The sequence below is a fragment of the Megascapheus bottae genome, chromosome 4, assembly GCF_031878675.1.
Source record: "Megascapheus bottae isolate mThoBot1 chromosome 4, mThoBot2.hap1, whole genome shotgun sequence".
In the NCBI taxonomy this organism is placed as follows: Eukaryota; Metazoa; Chordata; class Mammalia; order Rodentia; family Geomyidae; genus Megascapheus; species Megascapheus bottae.
In genome coordinates this window covers 39,269,297-39,296,625 of record NC_143512.1, presented here as the reverse complement: position 1 = coordinate 39,296,625, position 27,329 = coordinate 39,269,297, and the positions used below count along the sequence as shown (strand labels likewise).

At 39.4% G+C, this 27,329-nt stretch overlaps 1 protein-coding gene across 2 annotated transcripts in view; it reads left to right on the top strand.

The window, feature by feature from the left end:
* The window catches only part of Cmya5 (cardiomyopathy associated 5), a 91,005-nt gene extending 65,244 nt beyond the window's left edge, over positions 1-25,761 (top strand). For both annotated transcript variants that reach the window (XM_090331122.1, XM_090331121.1), the window contains 7 exons: positions 2,626-2,775; positions 4,160-4,306; positions 6,304-6,451; positions 18,650-18,783; positions 19,735-19,834; positions 22,352-22,525; positions 24,853-25,761. In XM_090331122.1, coding sequence (XP_090187248.1) covers positions 2,626-2,775; positions 4,160-4,306; positions 6,304-6,451; positions 18,650-18,783; positions 19,735-19,834; positions 22,352-22,525; positions 24,853-25,099 — 1,100 coding nt within the window. In that variant the 3' untranslated portion in view covers positions 25,100-25,761. The remainder of the gene's footprint in view (positions 1-2,625; positions 2,776-4,159; positions 4,307-6,303; positions 6,452-18,649; positions 18,784-19,734; positions 19,835-22,351; positions 22,526-24,852) is intronic.
* Positions 25,762-27,329: the final 1,568 nt, after the last annotated feature.

Genomic DNA, 27,329 nt, shown 5'->3' with positions numbered 1-27,329 from the left:
GCCTTGAGAAAGTCCAAGGATTATGCTCAGGCCCTGAGCTCAAGCCCAGGACTATCAAAAAAATGTAGACATAGCTTAATAGACATAGCTTAAGAGGATGAGAAGGAGGAAGAATATTTCTATTGTTTGGTTCACAAAGAACTCTCCACCATTCCTTTTTTTTTTCTCTTGTGGGTCATGTGGTTTGAACTTGACCTGGGAACTGTCCCTGAGCTCTTCAGCTCAAGGCTACCACCTTACCCCTTAGCCAAGCCCCACTTCCCGTTTTCTAGAGGTGAATCTCAGGTCCTTTTGTGCCTAGGCTGGCTTTGAAACTTGATCCTCAGATCTCAGCCTACTGAGTAGCCAGGATTACAGGTGTGGGGCACCCAGCCTGGCTCCACCATTGCTTTCAAAGCCACTGACAGCCATGGCAACATTTTGTTTGGTTCTTCTGTAAACCTGGGTACCAAGAAAAGTTCCTTGATCATGTCTATCTGGATGGATATCTTGAGACTGTGACACTTGATTCTCTTCTGGAAGACAAAACTTCTGAGAAGTCAAAATAGTATAATGGGCTGAACCATTGTCAGCCCCTAGGGAGAGACTGTGGCAACCAAGACATGGAGTCTGCTCAGCACATCTTAACACTAAGGCCTCTATGATGTACCAGATAGCAGGTCACTTCTCCAGCCTCCATCTTTGGGAGATTGATGCCTTTGCCTTCCATTTTTCTCCTGCTACTACCAAGACCACTTTACCTTGTGAATATGTTCACTGATTATGTGGCAGACACATTTATTAAGCACTTGATATAGATTATATTAGAAAGCAATTCAAACAATACAGAAATACATGGAGTGATAGTAGGAGCTGCCTGAATTACTTGTATATTATTTTATTTATCCGAGGAAGTAATGGTCCTATTACTGTTTCTTATTTTGAAGACTGGCAAACAGGCAGCTAGTTAGTGGGGGATCTAGAATTTCACTTCAGGCCTGCTTCTCTGTCATGGAGTCCAAGGATAGAGTCCATTCTACTCTACTTATTTATTTATTTTTTTTACAATTTTGCATTTCTTCAGCTCTTTACCTTTATTGAATATTTTTCACTTTGTCTCATTGTATCCCATTGTTTAGATCCATTTTTCCTCACTTTTATTTTCTTATTGAACTGACCTTTGTTTTTATTTATTTTTCTTTTCTAACAAAATTATCTTAGAAAATTATGGCAATGTCACTTCAGTAAGCTTGTCTCTAAGGAAATTGTTGACTGGGCAAAAAAAAAAACCACATAAAAATTTAAAGACATGGGATCTTTTTAACTATGGCAATAACCTTTTCTTCTATCTTGTAAAATATGTTCAATGATTTTGTGTCATAAATTTTGAAAGAAAATTACATAGCTTGATTTGACTTATGATGTAGTAGTATAAACCATTATGTTTGACATGTTTAATTATAAACTTTTAAACTCTAACAAAATGCTTGAGAATATTAAACTTTTGAACAATTGACAACAGAATTATAGTAGATGTCTATAACTTCTATGTAATTTAATTATCAAGAAAATTTGCCTCCTATATAGCCTTTAAATTTTAATTTTTAAAGAAGTCTGCTAGGCATTGGTAGCTCACACTTGTAATACTGTCTACACCGGAGCCTGAACTCAAAGGATTATGGTTTAAATTCAAGAGACTCAACCTCCAATTAACCAGCAAAAAAGCCAGAAACTGAAGTGTGGCTCAAGGGTTAGTGCACTAGCCTTGAGCAGAAAAGCCAAGAAAGAGAATAAGGCTCTGAATTCAAGCCTCAGTACTAGCTCAAAAATAAAAACCAATAGATGTACATATGTGAAAGAGAAAATGGGACAGTAGTTTCAAAAAGTATACTTTGGCATTTATTTTATATCATTCATTTTTTAGCCTTGAAGGTGTTGAAACTATGTGTGAAAGAATTTTATTGGCCTCTGTTGTGAATATAGACTTTATATTAATATAGAAAAATACAGTATTATCTAAAAATGATACTCTTTTTGGTCTGTTGTGGGGCTTGAACACTGGGCCTGGGTACTCTCCCTGAGCATTTCAGCCCAAGGGTAGAACCCTACCACTTTAAGCCATAGTACCACTTCTGGTTTTCTGGTAGTTAATTGGAGATAAGAGTCTCAAGGACTTCTGTTCCCTGGCTGGCTTTGAACTGTGATCCTCAGATCTCAGCCTCTTGAGTAGCTAGGATTACACAGATGTGAACCACCAGTGCCCAGCTAAAATGATACTTTTTGTTTTAAAAAAACCAAGTTACTACATATATTCTTTGTGTATATGCTTAGCTATAGCTATCTGTTTGTGTCAATCTGTCTGTAGGTATATGACTATAGAAGAGTATTATATAGTGATTCTGGTTTGGGATCCATTTTTACATATATGAAAATACCTAGAAGACATTCGGTCACATTTAACTGTAACCATGATTGTTTCTAAGGAATATACTTGTGGTTGGGTGTGGGAAACAAGGGGCTCTCCTACTTTCACTCTGAGTATTTCTGCATTGTTGGAATTGCTTTTCAGCAAACATAAGTGACTTTTGTAAAACAATTCTTCAATGAAAACAACATTAGCTATAGTAAATCATGCATGTATTTCAGTTCCCCAGCCTCCCAGACTAGAACCTCAGGAATGGAACTCTGCCACCAGCACCACAATTGCAGTTTACTGGAGTATGAACAAGGAAGATGTTGTTGACTCATTCCAGGTTTACTGCATGGAGGAGCCACAAGAGGACCAAGAATTAAACGGTAGGAGTGCTAGCACAAATACTGATGCAAGTATATATTTCTGCATCTTCAAATGAAGTATTTAAATCTTCCAATAGATACATATGTCTGTATATATGCACATATCAAAATATACACAAAGTATCTATAACCACATTGAAGCCTCAGTAGCAAAAGATTGTCAACAGACATAATGATAAGAATCAGAGGAAAGAAAAACACACACCCGTCTGAAAAGTCAACCTAAATATCATTAAAAATTCAGACTTGACTTTGAGTTCTCAGAATAACAGCAGCAACGAAGTGATGCTCATTTTCATCAGGAGGAAACCTAGCAAAGTTTCAGGGAGTTTTAATCAATAGTAAGCACGAGAGACAGTGTTACATGTTCTGCTTTGTAGAGGAGAAAGGAACTGTGCATAGAACAACATCACCACAATGACTTGAATGCACAAACAGCACTGGATGTCAGGGCTGGTCTGTTCTCAGGTCTGCTAGCCTTAATAAAAGCTATACGTGAGCCAGATAGGTTTATTCAGTGTTCATAATCCTCAAGGCATGGGCCTAGGAATTATGACGTTCCAGTATCTCAAATTAGTATGTGAATAGAGTGGAGTATCTTCTCAGCAGGACTTCTGACCAGAACCAGGAGCCAGGCAGCTTGAAATGGCACTTCCTGATGAATTAGAGCTGGGGCAGCTGACATACTTTGGAAAACATGAGCAGGCTAACATCCTATTACAAAACTCAGGGGCTCCATTTGTAAACAAGAAGGATTTAGAACATATTCCACGGTTAAAAAGACTTATGTGATAATTTAGGAAGGAAAGATTTTAAAATTTTTTTTGTAAAGGTGTTATACAGAGGGGTTACAGTTATGCAAGTCGGGTAATGAGTACTTTTCTCTTTGAACAGTATAGGAAAAAAGTTTTTTTTTTTAAAAGCTACTGTAGATATAAAGTGGTTTTAGAAAAGCTATTGTAAATTTAAGGACTATGTTTTATTGAGAAACTATGTCATTTTTGTTGGACAGTATTGGGGCTCGAACTCTGTGTCCCTGAACTTTTTTGCTCAAGGCTAATGCTCTACCACTTGAGACACAACTCTACTTCCAGTTTGGGGGCTTTTTGGTGGTTAATTGGAAATAAGAATCTCACAAACTTTCCTGCTGGGAAGTTAGGATTATAGTTAGGAGCCACAGACACCCAGAAATACTATGTCATTCTAAATATCTTTTCAGAATTCTATTGCTGTTTTGTGTATTTTACAGAGCTAGTTATCACATAATGATATTTGAAGCTTGTCACTTTGAGTTTTCCACTGAAAAAAATAATATTACATTAAAAAATAATGTCTAGTTAACTTTGAAAGACACCATAGAGTTTATGATTATGTTTTATGCTAGAGCTGGTAGAAGAATACAGGTTGACGGTGAAAGAAAGCTACTGCATTTTTGAAGATCTGGAACCTGACCGATGCTATCAAGTATGGGTAATGGCCGTGAACTTCACTGGATGTAGCCTGCCTAGTGAAAGGGCAATTTTTAGAACAGGTAAGGAGATGCACTGAGGGAGGGGTTTATGAGACAATATTTAATTCTTTATAAACTCTTGAGATCGGCCAGTAAGTATTGATGAGGCACGTGTGTTGAATGAGAACAAAATGCTGTGTATAAAATAATGAGAAAGATTGAGTTCCTGTTTACAAGAAACTCAGAGGCACATGGGCTGTTAGAAAAACAGATCACAGAAAATGTTTGATAAAGGCCACAATTCAGTTCAAGTTATGATGAGAGCACTCTAGAGTGGCACATGAGATAGTCACCAGTATCAGGAATGGCTACCTACAGCTGATAGCTGCAGAAATTGCTTTAAAGGATCCGTAAGAAGTAAGACCTTATTGGAGTGCATTTCACTTGGAGAAAATATGTGAGTAGAGACATTGAGGTATGAAACAGTGAAAACATATGGCACACTATAAGAAGTATGGTATTATTTGTTATACTTAAAAGTAAGGGAAGATCAGCAGAAAAAAAAAACCTAGCCTTTGGAGGCTGTATTTGCAAAATAAGAAGGCTGGATTTCATTGTGTAGGTACTAAGAGACCACAAAATGTTTTAAGTGATGATATTCCAGGCTGAAGCAGGAGACATAGCACAACTAGCTGCATTGGTTTTAAGACAATTGCATGTGCCTGAAGGAACAATGAGCTTACTCTTGCCCTTTATGCCATTATCCTTGCTTCTTGCTTTTACAGTTCTTCTCTTCTCCTCCTCTTCCCCTTCTCTTCCCCCTCCTCCTCCTCTTCCTCCTTCTCCTTCTCCTCCTCTTTCTTCTTCCTCTTCCTCTTCTCCTTCTTCTCCTTCTCCTCCTTCTTCTCCTTCTTCTCCTTCTTCTCCTTCTTCTCCTTCTTCTTCTTCTTCTTCTTCTTCTTCTTCTTCTTCTTCTTCTTCTTCTTCTTCTTCTTCTTCTTCTTCTTTTTCCTCTTCTTCTTCTTCTTCCCCCCTCTTTCTCTTCCTCTTCCTTCTTCTGTCAGGTGTGGGGCTTGGACTCACTCTGGGCTTGGGTACTGTCCCTGAGCTCTTCAACTCAAGGCTACCGCTCTACCCCTGGGCCTGGGTGTTGACCCTGAGCTCTTCAGTTCAAGGCTACTGCCATACCCCTTGAGCCACAGTACCACTTTCAGTTTTCTGTTGGTTAATTGGAGATGAGTCTTATGGACTTTAGTGCCCAGGCTGGCTTTAAACCCTGATCCTCAGATCTCAGCCTCCTGAGTAGCTAGGATTACAGGTGTGAGCTACTGTGCCTGGCTGCTTTTAAAATAATTAAATTTTTATTAAAGAATTTATTAACATTGATTTTTATATCATATTTCAAATGATGTATTTAACAAAGAAGTATTCAAGAAGGAAATTTCTATATACAATTACTGGCACTTAGATATTAGAACATAATTAAAATTAGGCTGAGGGTTGTATGTCATAGATACATATTAATCTATATAATAAAACATTATGTCTGTAGAGTCATATATTTTTATGTCTATGTAGTTGTGTTTATATTTCTAATACCATGTTCACAGCATTGGGTATGCAAATATTGAGTCCTCGCTCTTGTACTTTTTGGATCTAATAGCCGCATATTAAGGACACCATGCTAAAATAATTTTTAATTAAGTATCTGCTGGAGACAAGATCATGACTATGTTTTTTTTTGCAAAAAGAAGGATAAGGATGCTTATTTAGTTGTTTATTTACACGTGTAGTAAATATATAAAGTGGGGTTGGCTTTACTGCAATCCTATATTAGAGGCTGTTTGGAGATGGATAAAGACTTGTCAACTATGAAAGTGGAGGAGAAAGAATTGGCTATATACATTTTTATCTTTTGGTTTTCAACACAGAATAAATTTTCTGATAAAATTATTTTGTTCATTGCAGTAAACTAATAAGAAAAGTATTTAAAATAAAATCATACCTAAGCCTTTTTCTCTGGTAGCAGGGAAAATGGGCTGACATTGCTGGTGATGGTTTTGCTTGTCTCTCTACAGCACCTTCCACCCCTGTAATTCATGCCGAGGACTGTACTGTGTGTTGGAACACAGCCACCATCCGATGGCAGCCTGCCAACCCAGATGCCACAGAGACCTATACTCTAGAGTACTGTAGACAGCACTCCCCAGAGGGCGAGGGTCTCAGGTAAGAGTCCTTTTCCAGGAAGAGACATTCCAGAGCTCCAGAAGCCAAATTCCAAGTTCCTAACCTCTGTGCTTATGCTTACTAAGCAAGAAAAGCATCTCCAAATCCTGCAGAGGTAATTAAGCTGTTGACTTGATTTATAGCTCTATCACTATTCATCAATGAATAGTTTATAATAAAAAACCCATGCTACAATACATAATAATAACTTTCTTGTAAGAAAATACATGTGAACTTTAATAAGCTAGAACATTCTTTAACTTGAGTCATTAAACAGGGTTTATGCATATTTTATGGGCTTTTTACCAGCACTATCAGACTAGGTACACGTAACTCAGGAACGTAATAGCCTGTGTACAATGCAAATCCTAATGTCTCCATGATATACTAGTAACATAAATGAGTTAATTACACTCTTATTATTACAGAGACATGCCTGCCTTTATAAGAACATGAAGAATCTAGAGATTCTTCTAGTAAAAAAAGAAATGGGAAATGGGAAGCTCTCTCACTAAAATGATGAAGCTAAATTTTATCAATAAAGGGTCATGTATCCATGAGACTTTTAAAAATGTTAGCTCACCTAGGAGGGTTTTTTAAATCTGCAAAGTCCCAGTGACAGAATAACGTCACAAACTATTATGAATAGTCATGTTTTGAGATACTTAATTTTTCTTTCTAATCAAATTTACTGAGATAAATTATTTTGGTAGGATATATAAATTAGGAGTAATGGCATGAAATGAGACAACTTTTTAATGAAGTATATTGTCTAACCTCTTGATTATCTTCATGATCAATCTACAGCTATTTATTTAGGCATGATAGGAGGTTTCATATGACTGAGCAATAATTATAATTTCTTTCAAGTTGAAGACAGGCTTCACAAAGTCATGATCAAATTGGGTTGGGTGGGTGTGTATGGGTGGGATGGAGGCATTTCAGCAGAAGTGTGAATGTGGTAAATGTACAAGAAAATGTCCTGGATTTTGTGCGGAGCCCATAGATACTATGAGAATATGATTTTATGAGTATCTGAGGCCTAGAACAATCTCCTTCAGTATCAGCAGAGAAAGCCTAACTCTAAGGCCAGATCAGACTGTTCTGAAGTGAATCATCATTTATGGCAGCAGTTCCCAACTGACATTTGCATAACTCATATCAGTGCAGTTGGATACTTAAATCAGCAGGAATCTGGAAACCTTGAAACATTGTAGCCGAGTCACTGTGAGATCTGTGATGTCATCTCATTATTATAATTACAAGGAAATGGGAAAGGGAGAACAAAAGGAAAACGATGTCCACAAAGGGCCTTTACATGCCAGGAATTTTTCTAGTCTCAGTTGCTAACCTTCTCAACAATACTGTAAGGTTAGGTAATGATCTCTGTGAAGTCAGACTTAAGTGAGTTGACCAAGGTAGTAGATGATGGAGAGAGAGAGTTTAAGGTAAGGATTCAAATCTAGATTGATCTTATTCTTAAACTGTTGTCATGCCAGAATGTGAGTTAACATAGTTAAAAGCCTGACAACTGGGAATTACCAGGTTGTCTCTGATTTCCTTGTTACATGAAAAACGGATAATAAGAGAATGCATTGCCATTCAAATCTCCTTGGTTGTTCCTTTGTCAGATTATCCTGGGGCCTCAAAACTATAAAAGGTAGAAGCATTTGATATCAATAATCCATCCCAAATAAATCTTTCTACCAAAGCCAAAGAGATCAATAAGTTCCATTTGTAGGAAATCAAATGGCCATTTATCAGTTTCATCAATGCTAATGTAGGATTTAATGAAACATAAAACGTGTCATTAGTTTATTCTATTTGAGCCTTTTGTATCAAGTTCAATTTTTATTATGTTGCAGGCATATGAGGAACTGCATAAACAGAACTTTCTATCAGTGTTAGAATAATTCAGGCTCCATTGTCATACAGTGCATCTAGTTCAATGAGTTTAAACTAAGGGCAGGTCCACGTGAAGCACTGTTGGGAGTTTGGAGCTGTGTTGGATATGGGGCTGTTTTCTGATTAGATGCTCTCAAAGTGAGGAAAGGCGGTGGCACATCCATCCATAGCCCAATACTGACTCTTTAGTCTCTTGCTCCCTGCTGAGTTTCACTATAGATCATTTTTTTTTGAAATAAGCAATTTTTTTTGGCTACAAATTATTACCTTGATTATCTGCCAGATCTACTGCTGACATATTGTATTACACAAGCCTCTCAAGCCTTGTATTCCAGGTTAGTCTCAACAGACAGGGAAAGAATCCATCTGTAATTCCAAAACTCCAGGACTGCAAAACCCATTTATATCGTTTGGGTCTCCAGTTTAGGGTTCAAGAGAGGAGGAAATTCTGCTCTATGGAAGGGGCCATGGGTATTATGTGTTTTAACCATCTGATTCTCACAACCAGTTTTTAAAAATCTCATTATGGTGTGGCATTTGGAAACTCTGTAATATATAATTCCCCTATAGTCTCTATAGCTAGGTTATGATCCCTTGCATCTTTTGATTTTATAACCCTCATTCAAGCTCTGGGTTCCTTGGAAAATCCTATACTAAATTGGATCCCCAAATTGATTAGATCCCCAAATTGACTAGCACTTGCTTAGTATTCATGAAACCCTGGATTTGATTCCTTGGTACCACCTACACAGAAAAAGCTGGAAGTGGTTCTGTGGCTCAAGTGGTAGAGTGCGAGCTTTGAGAAAGCTCAACAACAGTGCTTAGGCCTGACAAGGCCCAGGACTGGAAAAAGAATTACTTACTTTTGCTGTGACTGAAAAGCAGGTGGAGATGAGGAATTTATCTGTGTAGATAGATCCTCCAGAGGGGTCTGTTACATGAACTAGTGAATGAATGGAATTGGCCAACCTCATTTTGACACCTAACTGGCAGAGATCTATCTCTAAGGTAAAGAGAGAGGTCATACAAATTAAATGATCCCCCATCTTTTCTAAACCACTAATCCCTAACAAAAACAAAACAAAACCAAAAGATCTGTGATCTGCTGGGCACTGGTGGCCCATGTCAGTAATCCTAGCTACTCAGAAAAGTGTAAGCTGGTGGGAAAAATTCTATGAGATTCCATCCCCAATTAACCAGCAAAATGTAGGACTTGGCGTTTGGTGCAGGAGGGAGCAAGCCAGCCATGAGCAGAAAGCAGAGTAAGAATATGAGGCTTTGTGTTCAAATCCTAGTACCAGGAAAAAACAAAAAAACCCAGAAACTTGGTCTGGTGTAGGAAGGGAAGATAAAAGGAAATGAAAAAGGAGAAAAGGATGATTAATACACACACACACAAAGGAACTAAGACATTGATTGTCCTTTAGATTGGGGAATATAATTTTGGTTACCAGAACAAAATGGTATCATCTTCAGATCTGACTTCATTCTTCAGGAATGATGGCTTCTAGATGTTCCACTTTAAGAATAAAGGTCCTGGTTGAATTCTTCTGGTGGGTGTTTGAATGAAGCAAACCTACAGTGCCCTCAAGTTCCATGACACAGTGTCTGAAATAGCTGAGCAATTGTCTCTTTCATAATCCATACAGACATTTGCATATTTTGATGTGTGGGCATTGAGGCTCCAACCCCAGCATTCAGTCCCTGTGGGGACTGCGGGTGGGCAGGAGTGACAATCCTCGGTTTGTGTGGGGGCCCGAGGGAGCTCCTACTCATCCTCTTCCTGTTTTTCTTTGAATGCTCTCCTCAGGTTGGGTGGGCTCAACACACTTTCAAAATTTTTCCACCGCTCGGCTGTTTCCTCAGCTGTTCTGTCTCTCCTGTGTGAGAGGAGTCAGCAGAGGTGTGGGTGGAGGAGGGAAAACTGAGAGAAATATAGTACAAGGATTAGCTGTGTGGGCTGTGCAGAGAAAATCTGTGTGGTGAATGACAAATCTGTGAGACTCAATACTCCACAAGGCTGTCAGGAGTGAGCTTCCTGCTCCCTGGCCCCTGAAGAGGCTGTGAGGTTGAAAGGCTCTCCCTGTCTTCCCTGCACTGTCCTCCAGGCTGAGCTTCCCTAGGAAAGATCAGCTTCTAGGTGCTGGGCTTGTCCATGTCCTCCTTCTGTGTCTAGCTTATGGGAGAGGAGAAACGGAATGGGCTCGTAGAGCAGGAACATGTGTATGTTACAGCTGCTGTTCCACTGTACATAAAGGACAAGTTTATGATGAGTTTCCTAATGAACAAATCAGATGTGGAGAAACTCAGCACTTGTCACTCTTCCAAGAAAACCAAAACACCACAAAAGAAGGCAGCTATTCAATCTCCAAGTCTCCAGACTGGCTTCTGAGGATGACAGGAGAGCCAATGAGATGATTGAGCCTAAATATGTTGGATATTGAAGAGCTGAGTGCTGTCTTTAGGCGGTGCTGTTTGCCCTCTCCAGGTTGGAAGTTCCTTCTGAGCTATGTGCAGATGACTTCCCTCTGCATTCCTGGCATCCAGTGTTTTCTAAAGGAAATCTTTCTTCCTAAATGAATCCAAGTTGACTTTCGGCTTTAGAAGTCATATACATCTCCTGATTGTACAGGGAAAAAAATTCCTCAGTCAATGGAAACACAACCTGTTCCATCACTTGGAACTTAGACTCTGTCACTTTCTAAAAGCATCCAACTTGTTCACAATAAAAGACCCAGACATAACAGAACGACTCAAACAGCCCTGTAAGAATAAGAGGCGGAATATGCAGAGGTGAGGAGACTTGTATCGGGGAGCTTAGGGTGAAAATAGTACCTCAAGGGAACATAAAATTCAAATCTGAATGTCTTGGCAGCTGAAGTGAAAAGTGGAGAGGGGGAGAGAGCAAGATAGAGGAGGAAGGAGATTACGTAACTCATTTCTTTAAAAAGGAAGCACAGCATTTCACTGAGAGACAATTATATTTCTTGACATTCAGCTCTAAGATGAATTTTTCATGTAGATCTTTATATAAGGGCTATTGAACAAGATAATAGTGATTGTCTCTTGAGAGCAGCTTTACCACAGATGTGAAAACATTTCCTATGCAACCATTTTTTTAAAAACATAAGATCTGTAAAAAAGCAGTGTTAAAATCTATATAGGCAGGTCCACGGGGATCTTGTGTAATGGTTGACATATGTGGCCAGGAGTGATAAGAGAGAGCTTAGAGAATCTGGGAGAATGTTATGAGGCTCCTGGGTTTCTCTGCGATGTAAATGAGATCATTCAGGTTTGGGGAGGGTTATTATGGAGAAAACAGCTGTCCAGGATCCTTTCAATGGAACTTCAGTTCTGTTGATTTTATGAAACATTCTAACTATAGGGAAGGCTGGCCCTAGGTTTTCAGCATTTAGCCCTTGTACCATTTCTTCAGCATGGTCATTAAGTGAAGTTTAGTTAACGCTGGGTATCTTACTACATATATTCATCCAAAGAAATTTAGTTCTATTAAAGGCATATAATATAAGGAATATAAAATATATAAACAACTTTCTTCTTAATCCTGGTCTAACCTGTTTTTTTCTACTTTAAACACAGTTTCTATTTTTACAGTTAGGTAAGATTTTATAAATAGCTTCAGCCATGATAATTTGATTAGCTGTTCTTATATTTAATATTGCTGTGGTCTCACGTATTTTCCTTTTCTTTCCTTTCTGCCTTTTCTCACCCCAGTACTATGTCTTGATTATCATTCTCAAACCTCAGTGATCATACAAATTAGGCTCTACTTCAGATATTCTAGTTTGAAAACAGAGTATAGGGATGCTTGCTTGTAACCCCAGCACCTGGGAGGCAGAGGCAAGAGGAACTCAAGTTTAGACTACATAGTGAGTTTAACATCAGTGTGGACTACATATTTTGTATCAAAAGAGACAAGAGGGAATGTGGTGTGGGGGCAGCATGAGGGAAGGAGAAGCCAGTTCACAAGGCTTAAGATGCTGGGGAAGGTTGGGAAACTGCTTCCCTTGCTGGTGCCACAGGGCCCAGCCTGTGCTTTGTTCACAGTTCACAGTAAATGGTGTTGACTGACTGACTGGAAGTTGGTGCTGCCAATGTGCATGCCAGTAAGAGCCAACTGTGTTTTTAAACAACAATTCATCTTTAGCCATCTGCTAGGCACTGCAGAAATGGTACCATCGTAGGCTGCTTCCGGGAGTCATGGCACTGGATTCCTGCATATCATCTATACAAAGGCTACTTCCCAAAGCAGCTTAGATCCAGTGTTCGATGGGGCAGTGCAGAGAGCATCTACGCCCCATAGTTGCCGGTTTCTTGAGGTTCCAAGCATGTGCACATGCTTAAGGTAACTCCTTGCCTCCATCCTACTCAAGCTATTGAACTATCAAATTCTTAGAGAGGCTTTTTTAAACCAAGCATATCCAACTAACTCCTCGATTCCTTTCTGACCAGGCAATATAGCTTTAAAAGTAATTATTTAATTTTGGATAGGTGAAGCTATTTACTGTATAAATTCAACAGATAACAAAAAGAGAAATACAATGAAAATTAATATCCTTTCTACCTCATCCCCAGATGAAAATGTTAATTGGTTTATATTTATCCTTTAGGATAGTCTGTGCACATATATGCATCTATAGTTATTCAATAAATAACATGTATGTGTTGCTACCATCTTGCTTTTCTTGCTTATCAAAATGCTGCATTGAGCATCCTATACCAATACATAGGGAACTGCCTCAATTAAAAATAAAAACAATACCATTGTTTTTTCTTTTAAGGATGGAATTTAACTTTGATCAATTGACAGGCATATAAGTTACTCTGTTCCATCTTTATTTTCTTTGCCAGTCCTGGGCTTGAGCTCAGAGCCTGAGCACTGTCCTTGGACTTTCTCAGGGCTAGAGCTCTACCACTTGAGCCTCAGCACCAATTCCAGCTTTTTCCTATGTATGTGGTACCAAGAAATTGAACCCGGGTTTTCGTGTATGCTAGGCAAGCACTCTACCACTAGGCCAAACTCCTGGCCCTACTCTGTCCTCTTTATTACCACCAACAATGTTGTAGTTTATACCTATCTATATAATTTTACAGCTGTATAAATGTACCTGTAGGATGAATTAGCTCTTTTTGTATTTATAGTCCTTTTAAAAAGCCTCCTAGGGGCCAGGATTATGGCATTTTATTTTTTTTTAAGAGAAGCTCTTTTTTTCTGCTTTCATGTAGGATGAGTTGCAATTTAAAAGTATATTTCAAAAGGTTAATTTAGCTGAATTTATCAATCTCTTGAAACTAGCTTTTAGTTTATGTGATACTTGAAGATGCTTTTTTTTCTTTTTTACTATCTATCTTCTTGCTTCTTTCTTTCTTTTTTTTGTTCAAGACTGGGATTCAAACTTGACATCTGATGCTTTGCTCACTGCTGGGTGCTCTACCACCTGAGTCATGCCTTTAACTCTTCTTTTGTTTGCCAATCCTGGGCTTGAGTTCGGGGCCTGAGCCCTGTCCTTGGACTTTCTCAAGGCTAGAGCTCTACCAATTGAGCCTCAGCATTACTTCCGGCTTTTTTCTGTTTGAGTGGTACCAAGGAATTGAAACCCGGTCTTTGTGAATGCTAGGCAAGCACTCTACCACTATTGCCAAACTCCTGGCCCCTAATTCCTATTTTCTTAACCTCACTTGTAAACATAGATTTTATCATTAGGAAATTATTTCAGTAACAGGTATGAAGTAGGAAATCCGACTTTATTATTATAATTTTTAGTGTGGCTATACAGCTGTCTCAACAAAACTCATGATTTCTTCTTTTGATCTGAATGAAATGCTTTCTCATATATAATCATATGACACATACATAATGTTTTCATTTTAAATATTTAAAACTTAAGAGTCTATGTTTTTTGTTCTATTCTTGACTTCATAGTCTATTTCTTTGATCCATTTATTTATATCCAAATATCATATTGTTTTTATTAATATCACTTTACAACTTAGAATCTCTGGTTAGTTTGTCCTTTCACAATTTTTTCCCTTCCTTCCTTCTTTCTTCTTTCTTTCCTTTCTTTCTTTCCTTTCTTTCTTTCTTTCTTTCTTTCTTTCTTTCTTTCTTTCTTTCTTTCTTTCTTTCTTTTTTTCTTTCTTTCCTAGTCCTGGGCTTGAGCTCAGGGCCTGAGCACTGTCCTTGGACTTTCTCAAGCCTAGAGCTCTACCACTTGAGCCTCAGCACCACTTTCAGCTTTGTTTCTATGTATGTGGTACCAAGGAATCGAATCCGGGTCTTTGTGCATGCTAGGCAAGCACTCTACCACTAGGCCAAACTCCAGGCCCCCACAAATTTATTTTTCTATTTGCAACTTTATATTATTTTTCAGAGTTAGTTTGTACCCAGCTAGGCACAGACAACAATTTAGAGATCATGTTAAATTCATTGATTTACTTAGGGGGAATAGAAGGTTTTATAGGCTATATTTTTTCTATAAGAAAAGTTATTTTGCATGTGTTTTCCATCAGTAGCATATTAAAAATGTTCCTCATAGAAATCTTGCACATCTTTATATTTGTCACAGTGATAAAATAGTAGAGAGTATTCAAAGATCATTTGTTTCATCCTTCATTTCTTCCTTCATTCTTTCCTGCTTTCTTTCTCTTTTTCTCTCCCTCCCTCCCTCCCTCCTTCTCTTCCTTTTATTCTCTTTATCATTAATGAATATACCACAAAGCATTAGAATCACAGAGATTTTATTTTTTATTTTTTAGCTTTTTCACTTCTTAATACCTGTCTTAAAGAAAAGCATGAAGAATTAGCAAAAAAGAAACATTGTCTCAGAAACAACTATTGCAGATATTTTTTTTCCAGTGCTGCAGACTGAACCCAGGACCTTGCAGATACACTGTGTCTTTGATGCTTTGAGACAGGGCTTTGCTGTGGCCTCAAACTTGAAATTCTCCTGTTTCGTCCTCCCAAGGCCTGGGCTTCAGACATATTTGCACACCCTGTCCAGTGTCTTATTTAAAAAAAAAACAAATAAGTCTGTACAGAATAACAAAACCATCCCACCTTGTGTCTAAAAGTACAAAACTCACAATGTACTCACAGGACAAGAAAAGGGGACAGGCTGGAACTGTGCTATTTAGTGCTTGTGCTTGGAAAGGTCAGTACAAGCTCCTTAAATGATGCTGGTTGTTATTTCTGAACCCATCACCTGACCAGGCTCTCTGGGGGCACACTATATTTAGATGCACGGAGAATGGATGCATGAAATGGAGCCATGTGACCATAAACATCTAACTCTGCTGCAGTTACTTAATGAAAACCATGTCATACAATTCACAGTGTATCTATAATTCACAGTGATATCTATAATATTCTCAAGCAGATATATTGCTTATCTGATTTAAATGGAAAGAAATGTTTGAAATAAGCATGGATTATAACTACTGTCACAGAATGTATGGGAGAGTGCTTACACTTCGTCCATTCATTTATTGATCCCTTACAGTGTGTTCAGGCCCTGTCACATGCATGTCACTCTGAAGCCTAAAAGTTATATGGTAAGGACAGATGAGGAATTTTAGCTCTAGAGATCACATCTGGAATACTGGCTTCTTTTGTGGCAATATAGTTGGCTGTCTTCTCAGCTGTTTGCTCTGAAAATTTATGTGGTCTGTCAAGGAGAAAGTTCCATAGATATCATGAACTATATGCCATGTCACCCCACTTACATGTAGAATAAAGGTTCACATGGCACTAAGTCAAAACACAAGAAGATAACCCACTTTCACTGCATAAAAAAGACTTTGCAGGTTCAACAAGAATGCACCATGCCCACACAGAGACTAAAATAAAAGCACCAAAGCAGTATGAAATGTGGAGACATTTTATTGGCAATAAGTTGCCATCTCATGCTCAAGGACTAAGAACAAAGCAAAGAAAGGCAAGTGTAAATGGTACACCGCTATGGGTATTTGTCCTGTCTGAGTCTACTTAGATGTCACCAGGGTTTTCATGTCAGCTGTCTTTTTAGCCAAAGAAAACCTTTGAAAATTTTGAGATTTGTGATCTGTAGAGTGGTATCCTTCAACAGATTTTGACTTTCTTCCTTCCAAAATAAAGTTGCAACTGAAACCTATGACTTACTAAGAATTTGGCCTAAGCTGCAGCATAGTTCAAGTTCACAGGATACTCAAACTGGGTCAGTGATCAGAAGGCAGATAGTAAATAGTCCATGCTTACTTAAGAAGGGATTTTAGTCTGTAAAAAATATGACCATGGTGAATGACTGTAACTAAAACTCTACAGTCAGTAAAGAAATTCAAGAGACAATGAGAAATGTCCCTAGGCTTACTTTGAGTCCTAATCATGAGATTTCCCCTACAAGTGGCATAGTGTAATAGAGAGAGATAGTTTCTGGGTGAATGTTTCAGAGATGTGAGGACAAGGAACACGATGAAACCCTAATGCTTTAGCAGATTACTGACTGCTGGTAGAGCATTATTATTAGCCTGTGTGAGCCTGGCCTTCCTAAGCTCTATGCTTAGCAGATGCTGAAGGACTCTCAACCTGCGCATCTCTCCATCCACAAGACAAAGGACATTTGTTATACTCCAGTGTTGAAGATCATTTAGCGACCCAGAGGAACCCCACAATCTCCTCAGAAGGCCACAGGCTGCCATGTGAATGAGACATTTTCTCCTCTGTTGTTTCAGAGGCAAGATAAGTGGAAGATACCAAGAGGCTAGTGTGTATTCTATAGGAAGGCCTTTGGGGCCTTCCTTTGTTAGTCTTTTAAGGAATGATTAGTAAGTTCACTACACCAAACCATAGTTAATGCAGCAAGGATAATTTTATGTGGAAGTTGAAAAGGAATTTTAGGCAGTATGAAATAATTAGGGATACTATGCTTATGGGAAAATTGCTGAAAATATTCCTATCAAGTCAGAGAAAGGCGTACTTGGAGGTAGGAGGTAAAATCATTGCTATTTGTAGATGGTTTGTTAGAAGTGGTTCTGTGGTTCAAGTGGTAGAGTGATAGCCTTGAGCTACAGACCTCAGGGACAGGACCCAGGCCTAGGGGTCAAGTCCCACGACTGACCAAAAAAATTGTAGATGGTGTGACTGTTTATTTAGAAAATCCCAGAAAATTAGCTATAATAATCAAATATAAAGAGAAAGAAAGAATGAGAGAAAGAAAGGAGGGAAGAATGAAGGAAGAAATGAAGGAGGGGCAAGATGAAAGCATGGAAGGAAAGGGAGAAAGACAGAAGAGAAGAAGGAAGGAAGTAAAGCAGAAAGAAAAAGGGAGGGAAGGAAGGACGAAAGGTGGGAGGGAAAATGAAGGAAGGAGTATCCATGGAAGAATGAGGAAGGCAAATACGCCATGCCTTTGATGGATCCTGAGCACACATCTCTAGGAAACAGACTTCTTCTCTAGCAGTCTTGACAATGTGTAACTCTCGCCAGGCTTCCTCTAAATGGAGACAGTAGGAAAAAGGCCTGGTGTGGCTATTTCTGTTTTCTATCATAGCAAGCAGAGGGAAGAGAATGGATAAGAAGAACAAAGCTATTCCAGCTCATTGGCAAGAGCAGAGAGCTCCTTCCTCAAATCCAGCAAGTCCAGAAAGTCATTTTCTTTTAATGATCAGACTGCTGCCCTGGGCCCTTGCTGAACCGTTGCTGTCAACTCTCTACCAGCACGTTCCTTCCCATTTAAACAAGAGCCTACGGCATAGCATCTTGGAGATTTTTTAAACTTTTTGGTCAAAGGGGAGGACAATTAAAATTCTCTTTCCTTGACAGGTTTAAATTTGCTTCATAAGATAGTCTTCTTAGAAGAATGGCAGTTAGTCCTTAAAAGCTAATAGATTAACTCCAGTGGAGTTGACATGATGTTCAGGAACACAATTATCACTCAACCCAAGTTTTCCACAGTTCGGACCTATTGATGAGATAACTGGGATCTTTTGAATTAGAAATTCTCTTAATACCTTATTCTAAAAGTATTCCCTTAGTCAAAAATTAGTAAAATATATACATTCTTGGAGAGTCATTAACTACAAAATTCTTTTCTTTTTCAAAAGGACTATCTATCTATCTGCCCACTAACCCCTCCCAATGGAGACATTTTCAGAAACTACCCAGCTAACTCCAGTAAACATAAAAAGTGAAGAAAATAGTTATTTGTTGTTAAGAAAAGATATTCATTCACTGCAGAACTGAAGTGAATCATTTAGCACATGGTGCTATATTTGCTATTATTTTCCTTCTGTCTTTAGGTCTTTCTCTGGAATTAAAGGACTCCAGCTGAAAGTTAACCTCCAACCTAATGACAATTACTTTTTCTATGTGAGAGCCATCAATGCATTTGGGACAAGTGAACAGAGTGAAGCTGCCCTCATCTCCACTAGAGGTATGTTCTGTGTGATCAGCAAACCGTGGGCAGGCATTTTGGCTCCTCCCCTTCTCCCTTCCAAAGAATGGATCTTTGAAGACATCTTTATAAAGCTTTCAGGGCTAGGTGAGCCTCATGAGGTGCCAAGATTGGTCCAAAGGCACAGTGTTTCTTTTACTTTTCCTGTTCAGAGCTACTCAAGCTTGACTGCCATTAGTAACCAGCTAAAGTGCTAAAATATAGTGATAACCTGCCTGGCTCCACTCCTACAGAAATGGACTTAATTTATTTGGAGATGGATGGGCTTGAACATTTGTGGTTTTAGAAATCTTCCCACAATCATCTGTGGGTAAGATGTATGTTGTGTGTGTGTGTGTGTGTGTGTGTGTGTGTGTGTGTGCACATGTGCTGGTACTTGGGTCTTGAATTTAGGACCTTGTGCTTTTGCTTAGCTTTTTTTTACTTAAGGCCAGCACCTTACCACTTGAGCAATACCTCTAATTCTGGATTTTTGCTAAGGAATGTTTTACCCCCTGCCCCCAAGATGGCACCTGTACCACCCATCACTGGAGTCCCTTCTGTAGGTTGTGCTGGTTGCATTCCTCATTTTAATGTGTACCAGATTTTCTGAGGGCACTGTTAAAGTACAGATTCTGACTTATTGGGGTAGGGCCACAATGTCACATTTCTACCTGGTTTTTCAGGTGGTGATGGGGCTAAAGGATACATTTGCTTAATGGAATGTGCTCTGTCACCTCTTTCTGCAGCACCAGGGAGGGATGCCCATCTGGGACTCATGAATGAAGTTTTCGGCTATGGATCTGAAAATACTGAGGGGTGCGGGGGTGTGGGGGGAGAGAGAACTTGGATATCAGGGGAAAGGGAGAGTCGAGTTTTAAATGTGGGTTTGGCTTAGTATTTGATATTGTAGCAACACTATTATCTTCTTTTCTTAACTATCATCCATAGGAACCAGATTTCTTTTGTTGAGAGAAACAGCTCATCCTGCTCTACAGATTTCCTCTGATGGGACAGTGATCAGCTTTGCTGAGAGGAGACGGCTGACAGAGTAAGTAGAACAGAGCCCAAGCTGGCTGAGGTTAGGCAGGCAGGTTCGGGTGGTCACCTCAGTGTGGCCTCATCCGAGTGTTCTTGGTTTGATGAACGTGTATGGATGTGGCAATAATAAAGACTTGTGCATACTTTGACAGCAGTCACGTTCAAGGTGAAGAGAGAAGTGGCAGGGATATTTTCTAACTTGGAGCAAGTGATATATTTATGTTAGGTGTACAAGCACAGGTGGTTTTGTTTAAAATAGTGGTGTTAAAAGGGTCTGGCAATAGTCCTGTTATTTTCCATAGCAAGATAGGACAGGCATGGAGAAGAGGATGCCTCTTTATTTTACCATACAATCCATTTGTTTTATTCTAATGTATACATTAAAGAACTAGTTTCCTTGACAGGATATAATCCAGGGTCTGAGAACAATTTTTTTAAGTAGAGGAGACTTAGCATATTAAACATTTTTTAATTAAATGGTTACTATAATGGTATGTACAGAGGGGTCATTGTTACATAAGTCAGGCAAAGAGTATAATTCTTTGTGAACAATGTCACCCCTTCCCTTGCTGTGCAGTGTCCAGTGAGTGCCATTGCTATGTTTGTTCACCCTGCATTTCTAGACTTCCCTGTACACTCTCAAAGACACCCAAATGAACACACAGAATAATAAAAAAAGAGGGAAAGAAAACACAAACAGTAAAAAACAAAACAAAGCAAAAACCCCCTCAGCCTTCTGTTTCCATTTCCTGGAGCTCATTTTGATAAATCGTATTTTGTATGATCAGAGGCTCATAGGCCTTGTGCCCTTCTGTTCCTAGGAAAAGCTGTTTTGAGGATGTTTGAGTTCTTGGTGCTAGCCATAGAATCTTGCCCTACAGTGGCTATCACTAAAGAAAACACTGAAAAAAAGAAAGAAAGAACTAGATGCTGAGGACAGTTGGGGATGGTGCTGAAATGTTCCTGCATCCTCTCAGATTTATTTTGGAAATGGTCCAATGGAGGGACGTGTGTGGAAAGCAGGGGGTGCTACTGTGCAGCGCTGTCCCTGATGAGAGTCAGTGTGCCCCTCACCTCTGCTTCTCACCTGCCTGTGATCTAGCACAGATTCTACATGCTTTTGAAAATGGCCAGGTCTTTTCTGGGGGGTTCTGCAGCCCCCTGAACTGAATCTGGGCAAAAGGACCAATAACTCAAGGAGTCACTTGACATCATGAAGATCTGCTGGACAGCAGCTCTGTCTTATGTATTTTTGAACCCCCAGAATTTATCCATGGGGCCTGGAATATTGTAGGTGATAAAAATATACCCAGGAGAGAATTCTGAGGAGAAAGCATGAAGATTGGACGTCTATCTTTTTTTTGTATTTCTCAAGAAAAATCTATAAGCAAAGTAGACTGGAGGTTGGCAAGAGTTCATGGATACTAAGTGATGAAAAGTGTAATGTATTTTTATAGAATTTTGTTTATTTATTATTAACCTGAAAATTAGCTCATAAATATCAGGCGGCCAGGCTTTTCTCCTGGGAGTGAGGGCTTGTCAACAGGCGCCTCTCTCAAATGAGGTAAAGACATGAGAAAGTAAAGTACATTGCCTGGCACATTCATCATTTTCTCATCTGCCAAAGGGGATAGGGAGAGGTTGAGGGTGCTGACTGAATATCAACACTGCTGAAATTTTTTTAAAAAAAAGCCTTCTTGCTGTCTCAGACATTTCCAAACAAAATTGAACAATTCAAGCAAACAAGGTCACCATCAGCAGTTGAAAGTACTTTGGTTCATTTCATGATGCTCATGTAAAAATAGCTAAGGTGAGATAATAAACAATCTTGAGCCAACCAAGGAGGTGATGCCTGTCTTAACTCAGAGAGACCAGAGGCATGGAGATGTCTCTCACAGCCTCCATGATGCTCCCTGATCAGATCTGGTCAGTTCTACACGGACCTGCTCTGGCCTCACCAGCTGTCTTTCCAGTTCCAGAGCTGTACCTCATTAAGTCTGTTGACCAAGAAGGTCAAGTAGATACTGGCACTCAGCTAAAGAAGATTTTACAAGTCAGGTAGGGTGAGCATACTGTGATCCTAGCATTTGGGAGTCAGGGGCAGGAAAATTGTGAATTTGAAGCCAGCCTGGGCTACATAGAAAGACTCTGTCTCCCAAAACAAAACAAAACAAAACATTGAAAAGGTTTTTGGAGATTTCTTTCTTTGGGAGCCATGTTCCCTTCTTTTAATTCTGCCCTCTGTGGAGATGCAGAAATTGTGCCATTTTCTTCCTTTCTGCCATTATTTCTGGGTTTCCTTAAGACACTGTGCTATATGCTCATGCGGTGTATGAGACAATGGACATATGTCAGATGAATAGTGAGGGCTTGGGGGAATCCTGGGGTAATCTGACTGGGGTTAGGAGGACAAAGAACAAATTCTTTAATCAAAGATATAGTCCTGAGGGTATGTGAAGTCTTGGTGTTTGTGAGATGAAGTCTGGCTATTTCTATGCTGTGCTAATCTGACTAACTTGGCCTGCAGAATCCCCTCTGTGCTGGGCGAGGAGCTGCCAGCTTGTGGACAGCATTATTGGGAAGCTACAGTCGCAGACTGCCCAGCTTATCGACTTGGCATCTGCTCCAGCTCTGCTGTGCGTGCTGGGGCCCTGGGACAAGGGGAGACCTCGTGGTACATGCACTGCTCTGAACCACAGAGGTAAGCTGGAAACTCTCTTCACTTACTCAAAATGTCATGTGTCAATGTGTGAGCAGGGGGCTCTGGGAACTAAGGCTCATCCCTTCTTCCTTGTCCTGAAGTTCTGAGGGAGCTAAGAAAAATCAGACTCAAGTATATGGACAGTAACTATGGCCACCGAGAAAGCTAGTTTTAGAGATCTGGCTCATTCCTGAAGACAAGAGGGCTTCTCATACCGAACTCTGTTAACTAGGCAGACTTACCCATCCAGGGCCCTGACCCAGCTCGCCTGTGGAGAGGTAGTGGGTCTCTTCAGTTATCTCATGACCATGAGGAAGAGGAAGAGGCTGTTGTGACATGCCTAACATTGGAAGTACTTGCATCTAAACTCACCTCAGAATGGTCAGGGGCCACAATGTGATGTTCAGAGAGAAGAGAGAAAGAGAAATCAAATCAACAGAAGTAAGGAAGAAGTGGACGTACAGATTAGCCTGTATCCCAGGTTGGAAAACTCTAACCTATTGGCTAAAACGGATCCCCCTTCCTGCTTTTATAAATAAAGTTTTATTAGAATAGTCATGCTATTTGTATATGTATTGTCTATACCTACCTTGGAGTGACAATGACAGACTTGATAGGGGCTCAGGATGTTTACCATCTGTCCCTTTGTGAAAATAAAAAGTTTGCACCATATGTAGTAGGACATAGCAGTAATTCCAGATACTTAGGAGGCAAAGGCAGATGTGTGGTGGGTGTGAGGCCAACCAGGGCACCTAAAATTTTGAAAATGAAAGGACTAGGGATAAAATGAAAAGCTCTATGGTAGAGTGCTCGTCTGTCATATGTATGGCCCTAAGTTTCATCCTCAACAGGGTTATTTTGGCTCATAGTTTCAGTCCACATCACTTGGCCTGGTTGCTCTGTAGTGCTGTCAGCACAGGTTATTGTAGTGGTGGGAACACAGGGCAGAGGAGCCCTGATCCTCTTAATGAGGCCAGGAAGCAGAGTGAGGGGGGCAGGTCCCCGTATCTCTTCAAAGGTATGTTTTCAGTTGACCCCATTTCCTTCTGCAAGTCTCACTTTCTGAAGAAGACTCCTCTGTTTCAGTGTCCTCACAAGATGGCCATGAAGCCCTTAGCATGTGGGCCTTTGAGGAGTCTTTGCATGCATTTTCATATAAGATCTAATCCACCATAGCATGAGGAACTGGTGCGTCCAGCAGAAAGCAGAGGCAGGCATAAGGTCGGGCAGGTTACAGGGCCTGTGGAACTGGTGGAGTCAAGTCTTTGTTGGACATCTTTCCCTCTTTGGTCTCTGTACTGGGGAATCACTTGGGACTGACTACTTGTGTTATACAGTAGTCTTTTCTGTGATACTCGAAAAATAATGTCCTAAGTGGCTTCAAAGCTGTTGAACTGTGATGAGTAAGAGAGTTGAAAAATCTGAATTTTATGTATTTTCAGTTGATTTTAATTGACATGGACATTTGTGACTAGTGACTACTATTTTTCAACAGAGCAGCTCTGGAGCCTTGCCCTTGACTTGCTTATGTATTTAATACCCCAGTGCCACTCCTGTGTCTGTTCCAGCCAATCAGTCAGATAGGGATTTTTTTTTTCATAAGCAGGCTTTCTGTCATTTCATTCTTGGTTCTGCTACCTTCTCAGCTTGGATTTCTCCTCCTTTTAGTTTTTTCCTATGAGTCTATAGTCCTTTCTGTCTCCTGGAAAGCCCAGAAAAATGCTGAACACATAGGTAGGCCTGAAGAACCCTTGTTGAATTGAACTTATTTGAATTGAGACAAATCAAAGGCTGCAAGGCCTTTGGTTTGGGGCAGGAGGAGGATGTGCAAAGCCTAAAGTTGGCAAAAACAGTCTTAAACTTCCTAAAGGTCCTTATGTAAGTTACTTATAAATCTTTAAAAGTGCAAAATTAATACATTGTACAGGAGGTAAGCCCGCAGTACTTTTTACAAAATAATATATGGCAGCCACAAAGGAGTTTTATTCAAAAGAATGACACACCATGAATGTGGTAGTTAAAACATGTGGGCAGCGGGGAAAGATTAGAATGTTGAGGGGAAAAAAATTATAAGGGAGGCATATGTTGGTTATTCTGGGATTGCCTCCTGATGCAGAAGGAGCAAAGATGATTTCAAATGCTCCTCTGTTGGGATGAGCTGTACATTTTAGTATCTAGGAAGAAATCTGCTGAAAGTATTTGGGACAATTACCACTCATGATACCATGAATTGAAATTCAGAACTGAAAACTTGGTTATTTCCAAGAGATTTTCAAAATTTCTGAAGTTTTCATTTTTTTTTAAATTTCCATTCTGTTTCCTTTCAGATATACATTTTTCTACAGTGGCATGGTGGGTGATGTCCATGTGACTGAGCATGCAGCCAGAGTGGGCATTCTCCTGGACTACAACAACCAGAGACTATTATTTATAAATGCAGAGACTGGGCAGATGCTTTTCATCGTGAGACACAGGTTTAATGAGGCTGTTCACCCTGCCTTTGCTCTGGAGAAACCTGGAAAATGCACTTTGCACCTGGGGAGAGAGCCCCCCAATTCTGTACGGCATAAGTGATCCTTGGCTTTTAGAGTTTGCGAGAACAAGAATTAGAAAATTCTTTTTCTTCTGCGTGTGTGTGTGTGTGTGTGTGTGTGTGTGTGATCTACTGTACTTTTATTTAGGTGCTACATATTATTCAAAAAGTTTCTCATACATTCACACTAGTAAAAGCTAATAGCACAGTGATTAATTAGCACATAAGCTGCACCCACAAGGACACCTTGACTGTGTAGAGAGTATGTGGATAAAGCCTCTGCCCTTTGGTTCATATGTATTTGAATTCTTTCCTAAGTTAAAAGGACTTATACCAAACTAGACAAATGGACTTTCCCCTGTCTTACTGACAAAAGAAATCCTCTGATGGGCAGGTCAAATTGAAGAGAGAATGCTGCGCTAGTGATAATATCTCCTCTGACAAAGAGATAGGGATATTTTCCACACAAAAATGTCACCTCACCTCACTAAAGGATAATGAATCCTAATCATTAGGGAAAGTATTTTAGCAGATCTAAATTTATAATGAATTCTTTTGTAATATTGTATATTGTAGAATGTGAGTCTCATTTTCTTGTAATTTTAAATGGAGAAAAGTATGTGATACTAGAACTTGCCATTTTGTTAAATAAATGGTTAGAGTCTTATAAACAAAACATCTTGTGTGAACTTATTTTGGATAATTTACCAGTGTAGCATTTCTAGACCAGGACATCCTGCAGAGAAAATCTTGTCACACATTTGAGTGGGTTGTGCTCTTATTGATTCTTATGTGAGAATTTTGTACTCATATATTACAAAATCAAGCTACTTTCCATCCACAAAGCTCATAAAGTTGACTTAAAATCAACTTCCAGACATTAAGGATATCATTTGACTAAAAAATGGTTTATTATATTTATCTATTCTGTTGAAATTTGTCAAACTCTTCCAAAAGTGTGTACAAAGTTGATAAATGTAGAATATATGTTGAGATGATTGTTCTTGATCTGTATAAATGCTTTATTCATATTTATATTATATTATGACTTCCAACTTTAATATTATGAATTCAGTTATTTTGTTAAATTGAGAAATGACACTTGACTATTGGGATATATTCTAACATTTATTTAATAATTAGAAAACTCACTCTGCATCTGAGTCTGTATTAACTGAACCCCTTGAAGGCCTTTACTACATTGTATTGAAATTTGAGCAGTTATTGACAAGATGAATTTTTTTTGTGAAACCGGAAGAATAACTTACTGCTTTGTGGAAGATGTTATCTTCATTTTTCTCAAGGCTTGAAATTGTTAGCCCCACCCCAGGCCTTTATCACCTTTCTTGTCTTTCTTTCCCTCCCCTTCCCCTCCCTTCCCTTCCCCTTCCTCCCTCTCTCGCTCCCTCCCTCCCTCCCTTCTTCCCTTTCTTCTTCCTTTCTTTCTTTGGAAGGAGATATACTGTAACATTATAGTAGAAGGAACCACACAATTTTCAGAATTTGTTTCTGTTTGTATTTATCCAAAAGCAGACCTAGTCCTGAGTGCTGGCTCTTTGTATTGATGATTTCCAAAGAAACACTTGGGCAAGTGGAGAAAGTGAGATGACAGGAAGGGGTGACACCCATAAAACTCTTGTTTTATGAATGGGTTATCACTACAGTGCATAGCCTGAGCCCAAGACCCTTCTGGAAATCACATGGAACAGGTGAGAGGCTGGCATTTAACCTATCTCAATATATGGAGCACTGCCTAGAGGGACATTGAATTTCATCCCCCATCTTCTCAGAGTTAATGAGAAGAACAGCTATTCAAGAGGGCACATATAGCAGCTGAAAACTGTCCAGTGTAGCTGCAGTTGCTGCAATTCAGTCAGCTGGGGCCAATGGAGTGGGTAACAGGCATGTTGGAAGCTTCATCGTGAAAAAATCGAGGTTTAAATTTCATTGGAGCCCTCACTGGATACCTTCTTTGGATAGAGCTTGGATTTTGAAGTTCTGCTTCTAAGTACACAGAATACAGTTATAAAATACTGTGACAAGGCCCAGTGACAGGACTCTTGTGGTAGAGTGCTTGCCTAGCATACACAAAGACCTGAGTTTGATTCCTCAGTACCACCTACATAGAAAAAGCTGGAAGTGGTGCTGTGGCTCAAGTGGTAGAACTCTAGCCTTGAGAAAGTTCAAGGACAGTGCTCAGACTCTGAGTTCAAGCCCCAGTATTGGCAAAAACAAAACAAAACACTGTGATGGTGGGCTTTAGAAGTCCTT